Raw genomic sequence first — 6,649 nt, 5'->3', positions numbered from 1 at the left:
TATATATATATATATATATAAAATTAGGAGGATCCGTATACAAATTTCATATCAATGTTTTATTACACGCAGAATGTGTTTTATTTCTTATATGAGTAAGATATAAGAGATATCAAACATAGTGGCATTTTATTATATGAAAGTGAACGTAGAGAGTATCCCTTATATGAACGGAAAAGTGCCTAAAATATTCATGGAGTATTGAAAATGGTATAAAATTATCCTTCATTCACCTATTGGCTCCAAAATGCCCTTTCATCCACCTATTGTCTCCAAAATACCCTTGTCATCCACCTTTGGGTTCAAAATTGACCACTTTTTTAACTGTTTTAAAATTAAACTCTTTAAATATTTTTTGAAATACTTGGCGTTCAACTATTGGTTATAATTTAATTTATTAATATAATTTATAAATTAACCCACTATCCACTCATTACTAACTAAACCCCTCCCAATTGATAATCCAATTATAATATCAAAATCGTCATAAACACTACTAAAACACGATGAAATTATAGATTCCTTAAAATGACATCCAAAATTATTCGAGTTCGAATCGAAGCCCCAATTAAATTTAGGTTGAACCGCTTATGTAGGAGGACACTTTCAACAGGATTCTCTTTCAAGATTAATGATTAGAAATTTATGATTAAGGGTAAAAATGTAATACATCCCGAATTAATTCATGCACTTTTTTTTTAAATATAATATTATAAATATTTATGAGTTGTTTTAAAACCTTTAATACATTATTTTGAAAAAGAAGTTCCTTATGAAGTAACATCACATAATTGAGACGGAAGAATAATTAAGATGAACATAGTCAGACTTTTAAGTTTATCGGTAATTTTTATTTAGTTACTTGAATGTATGATAATTTACTTCTATAGATATTTTTGCCTCAAATTTTTAAAATTACTCAATTATCAGTAGTTTTTCTGTTGTTGCATTAATAATGTGATGATTTATTAATTTGGAGGGGTTTAATTAGTAATGGGTGGGTAGTGGAATGACTTATAACTTATACAAATAAGTTAAATTATAACAAATAGTTGAACGCCATGTATTTAGGAAAATATTTAAATAGTTTAAATATAAAACCGTTAAATAAGTGGTCAATTTTGAATCAAAAGGTGGATGACAAGGGTATTTTGGACCCAATAGGTGGGTGGAAAGGGTATTTTGAAGTCAATAGGTGAATGAAGGGTAATTTTGTACCATTCCTAATACTTTAAGGGTATTTTAGGCCCTTTTCAATTATATGAATAGACACAAGAGACATCAATATAATGACCAAATACAGAAGATAGACTATGTAGTGTTCAAACAACAAACAAAACATGAGGTATTTGAAGCATACACATTCACTTCATGTTGACATGGTGATCATCAACAACTTTGGTGACACTAACAATATACTCCATCAAACTTATTAGTTCAGGCAGATCTTCATTTGGCCTTTCATATTCTATTGTCCAACACACCATATCCGCATCGGCTTTCGCATCGATATGAAATGTTGCCTTGAAATTTTCATATTTATTCACTATATCTCCTTCAAATTCTTTAAATATGATCATCTGTTTTTCATCATCAATAGCTTCAGTTATCTGCTTCGAAATCATCTCTTTCCCTTCTGTCTTGCAAATAATTGAGTTAAATGAGAAAACATAATAACAGAGTTGTCATTTAATATGCAAAAATAATGATATCCGCAGAAATCAAATCGTTCCAATGCAATCCACTTTGAACATACTAAATAATCAATACTTCCTCCGTTTCTATTTACTTATCAAATATTTTCTAATTTAATTTTTCTTTTTACTTTTTATTTAATTTGATAATTCAAGAAAGGGAAATGCCATTTTTCTTATCATTCCCTCAATTTATTAAGATTGAGTTAATGTCTTTAGAAAATGTGGTGGGTAAATATATTTAGGACCCTATCAATTAACAGAAATAAAATGGTAAATTCACTATATCAATCATTATTTTCTTAATAAGAGTGTGAATCAAAATCTGACAAGTAAATAGCTAGGGACGAAGGGTGTATTAAATAGTGTATTTCAACATTAGAAACATTTAATATCATCAATTACTTCTTGTACTTCGATTTATGTTATTATTTGATGTTTCTTATACTTTGATTAGTGTAGTCTTTGCTTTGTTGTGTTTTCACTTTTATTATTCATTTATTTATTTATTTTTCTAGACTGCTTTGGACTTATTCTTTTTAAGTCGAGGATTTATCAGAAATAGTCTTTCTACTTCTTAGGTAGATGTAAGGTCTGCATACACTCTAATCTCTTCAAACGCCATTTTATAATACTACACTGGATATAGCTATGGTATATGAAGGTTAGTAATAATCAGAGACGGACCCACATGGTGTCTGTCGGGTGCTCGAGCACCCATTAACTTCGTTACGGAATATATATATTTATGTAGAAATTGATAGGTATCTGTATAAAATTAACATAGAGCACCCAATGAAAAAATGATTTAGTTGGCCCAATGGCTCCTGGATGGGTACTTAAGACTTTTTTAGTAATGTTGTACCAAGGTTCGAATCTCACTGTTAACACATTTTTTATATTTTCACTTTAGAGCACCCATAACCTTAAATTCCTAGATCCGCCACTGGTAATAATATTAGCAACTCGGAGACTTAAACACCAAGATAGTTTAAGAAAACTAATTTCATCAACGGAAAGTTATTTTCCCCTTCTGAACATGGAAATATTTTTAAAAATTAATAATAATTAAATGGAGTACTAAAATGACTTTATCATGATCATAAATATTTTTTGACTTACCATATTTGTATGTCCATGATATTTTGGAGCCAGCAGTTCCAAAGACACCTTCAAGAAGTTCACAACCTTGAATATGCATAGGGCACATAGTAGAGACATGGTGTGATTTATGTGTAAAGACATGATGAAGCACATCTTTATTAGATTTCACTTCTATTTTGGCACTCACTAGAGACTTTAGACCCATATCTATATAACCAAAATACTACTGACTAAAGGTTTACAAAGCAAAAGGAAAAATTATATTCTAGAGAAGAAATGTTGATCCTTTATAATAAAAATTCAACACAATATATATATATATATATATATNGGACAATTTTGTCAATTATAGAAATCTAAGCTTAGGGTGTGGTTGGTATAAAGAAAAATATTTTTAGTGAAAACATGTGATTTTCTTACTTATTTTCTAGTGTTTGGTAAGTAAGTAAGAAAATATTTATCATCTCAAGAACATTCTTATGTTATCTAGCAAAATAATTGTGTTGGTCCAATTTTTTCTTTCTTGGATATCATTTTCTCTTGAAAAACAAGGTCCTTAAAAATGAAAAAAATGACTTCTTTAGTGAAAATAAAGAAAACAAGTTCTTAAATGGCATTCCAAGTTTATTATCTAGTACCCCTTGATTATCCCATTCCCCACCATCCTCGAACCTCTACTTTCTACCTTATTCTGTCTGTATAGTATTTTGCTAAATAATGAATAACATCAAAACTTTTGGGTCATTTCTTGTCTTAAAAGGTTATTTCTTATCTATCAGAAGAGTTTGAGACTTTTTGAGTTGTGTGGTAAAATAGTCCGTTGTTCTTTTATATGGATTACCAAGTTAAAATTTAATATGTAAAAGTGAACGGAGAATGTATATCTCACTTTTAGTATATCTAGAAAAATAATTATTTTTGTATATTTTATCCTTAGCATTAATTACATATTCTCTAAATTATCTTTTAAGACTGTAGACAGTGAAATTTTATTGATAAATCCATATTAAACTTGGATTAAATCTTAAATCACCATATGTCGACAAAGTCAAATTACTGGTTGATAAAGTCAGATTAATGTTTAAGTCATAATTATATGACTTAAATCAAGTCCAAATCACTTAGGCCAGTCCATTAAGTTGACAAGATGAGCTAACTCATGTTCTTCAGGTCCAGGGGTCAAAATTGCTCAGACCAAAAGACCCCTGAAGCCCTGACTCAAGTCTATATAAAGAGGTTTTCTTCTGACCAAAACGACACACAAAATACATACATACAGAAATACATAGTTTCTCTTCAGTGGTAATCTGCAAGTCTTTCGCATACAAAGAAGTCTTCGCTCCAAGTGTTGAACCGCAAGTATTCTGTCAAAACCAAGAACACACGTGAAGAGAAAAATAAGAGGATTACATCTTTTATTAAAGTTTTCATAAAGATTTTAACCTTCGCATTGATTCTAATAAAAATATCATTGCTTGCTTGCTATTTTTCCTTTTCTGTTTGCTGTTTTTCAGGGATAAAACTTTAGACGCTTACAAATTGGCATGCCCAGTGGGACAATCTTTACCTCTCATATTTTCTCTTCCAAAATACAAGTTCAAGAACATTGAGATGGCTTCTGAGAAGATCAACTCGAAATCTGCATCTGCATCCAAATCTGGATCTACATTCGTATCTGCATTTGCATCCAAATCTGCGTCTACATAAAAATCTAGATCTGCATCTGCATCTGTGTCTGGATTCACATTTGCTTTCACAAAAACTGATGGATTCAAATTCTACATCGATGTGGAAAAGATCCTTGATGTTACTACGGGAAACATGGGACATACTACAAGAAACCAAGCCAAGATTTTGGGACAACAAGCCTCACGAGTGCCGTCCGAATCTGCTGCTGCTTTTGGTTTGTCCTCAAAATGTGTGAAGTCTCTTGTGAAAGCTGCAAAAGAAGACATCACCGAAATGGTCGAGAGGGTTCTTGCCCAATTGATCCTATCTATATACGAAAAGCCCTCTGCTTTAGTCGATGATGATGTCTTGAGCACTGGATCTACCCCACATAACATGTTTGCATCACATGTTTGGTAAAATCAACACCATTCTCCATCACCTACTATGGTAATGCACGCGATGGTGACCAGAACTTCATCCATAGAAGAACAACTTGCGAGCTTGACAAGAGCTATTGAAGGCTTGACCAACTACATTCAAGATCAAGATGCTCGAATTGTTAAGCTAACTGATAGGGTGGAAGTCATGATGGATGAAGAATCAAGTCATGCGCCTGGAAAACGTCCACAACTACAAGAGACTGTCGATCGCCCTTTAAAGCAAATGGAACATGCTAAAGAGATCCAAGTTTCCTCTAACGATACGATCCCGATCAACCAAATCAAGGAGTTCATCATGGGAACAATTAAATACAAGTACGAGGTTGCTACGAAATCCTCCTTGACATCTGCAAGGCCATACACTGCAAGAATTGATAGCTTGAAAATTCCTGCTGGTTATCAACCTCCAAAATTTCAGCAGTTCGATGGTAAGGGAAGTACAAAGCAACATGTGGCATACTTCATTGAAACGTGCAACAATGCTGGTTCCATTGATAGTTGGTAACAATTGAGTTACCAGAGATGAAATGACCATATGAAGCAGGGATGAGTGATGATCCAAAATACTGCAAATATCACCGGTTGGTTGGCCACCCTATCGAGAAATGCTTCGTCTTCAAGGAAAAAATCGTGGACTTAGCTCACGAAGGGAATATTGAACTTGAATATGAGAAATTGAGTTCAAACCAAGTCAGTACAGCTTCTGACTTACCCAATCTGGTCATGCGTAGCAATTTTGTCGAAGGAAATAATGAGCAAGACAGCCCAAACGTCATTAAGACAACAATGATTAAGTTTGGAGACTTTGATCCCATTGATGTAAATAATTTGTTATCTCTTCCTATACTAAGTGATGTGGCTTCTATAGGAGAGGGATCGACAAGAGAAGATGAAGTCCCAGTCGATGATCTTGATGAGTGGGGCTGGAATCTTGTGCTCGCTGTAGTCACCAAAAAATGAGTTCGCACAAAGAGTCAACAACGCGACACGTCAGGGAAAAGATGGTAAGGAGACCCAAAACCAAAACTTTGAGTCTGCATTCAAAGAAAAAGGAAATAAAGCGCACCATTACCAAGAGCCTCCTCGTCCAATTACATTTGGAGAATATTTGCCAAATTGGTTCTACACCAAGTTCACATGCGATGACACAAAAGCTCCATGTTGTAATGTCGATGAAAAGGAAGCAAAAGATGCAACTCCATTATATCAATCATCAAAAGATGCTCCAAAATCGTCTCCTAATGTTGAAAATCCATCACGCCAATCACCAAAAGATGCTCCACATCTATCTCCTAAAGTTGAAAATGCATGTTTGGCAAAAATCACATTCTCTGATGATGATCTTCTATTTGGTGACACATTTCATAATCTCCCTTTATTCATGGTCGGTTTTTCGCGTGAGAAAATGATAAATAGAATCCTAGTCGATGGAGGATCTGGAATTAACATCCTTCCGATTTGCACAATAAAATAAATTGGGATGTCAACGGCAGATCTTACTGATAGTCGCTTGATGATCCAAGGATTCAATCAAGGAGGACAAATGTCCATAAGGACCGTCAAAATAGACCTCACCATCGGAGAGTTACAATCAAGCGTGTGGTTACATGTAATTGATGCAAAGACTTCATATAAAATTTTGTTTGGTAGGCCGTGGGTACATGAGAACAAAGTAATCCAATCTACCTACCACCAATGTTTGAAGTATTATGAGAATGGAGTTGCAAAAAGGATTATTGT

At 33.3% G+C, this 6,649-nt stretch overlaps 1 protein-coding gene across 1 annotated transcript; it reads right to left on the bottom strand.

Moving 5' to 3' along the window:
• Positions 1-1,320: 1,320 nt before the first annotated feature.
• LOC107025726 (kirola-like) lies at positions 1,321-3,028 on the bottom strand. Its single transcript, XM_015226476.2, has 2 exons — positions 2,817-3,028; positions 1,321-1,636 (listed from the first exon to the last, which is right to left on the bottom strand). Exons 1-2 carry the CDS (start codon positions 3,001-3,003, stop codon positions 1,365-1,367), a joined length of 459 nt encoding a protein of 152 aa, XP_015081962.1. The 5' UTR covers positions 3,004-3,028; the 3' UTR covers positions 1,321-1,364.
• Between the last annotated feature and the right edge of the window lie 3,621 nt (positions 3,029-6,649).

The sequence above is a fragment of the Solanum pennellii genome, chromosome 7 (genome assembly GCF_001406875.1).
Source record: "Solanum pennellii chromosome 7, SPENNV200".
Classification (NCBI taxonomy): domain Eukaryota; kingdom Viridiplantae; phylum Streptophyta; class Magnoliopsida; order Solanales; family Solanaceae; genus Solanum; species Solanum pennellii.
Note: the sequence above shows the minus strand (reverse complement) of the source record. Positions and strands in the feature narration are given on the sequence as shown.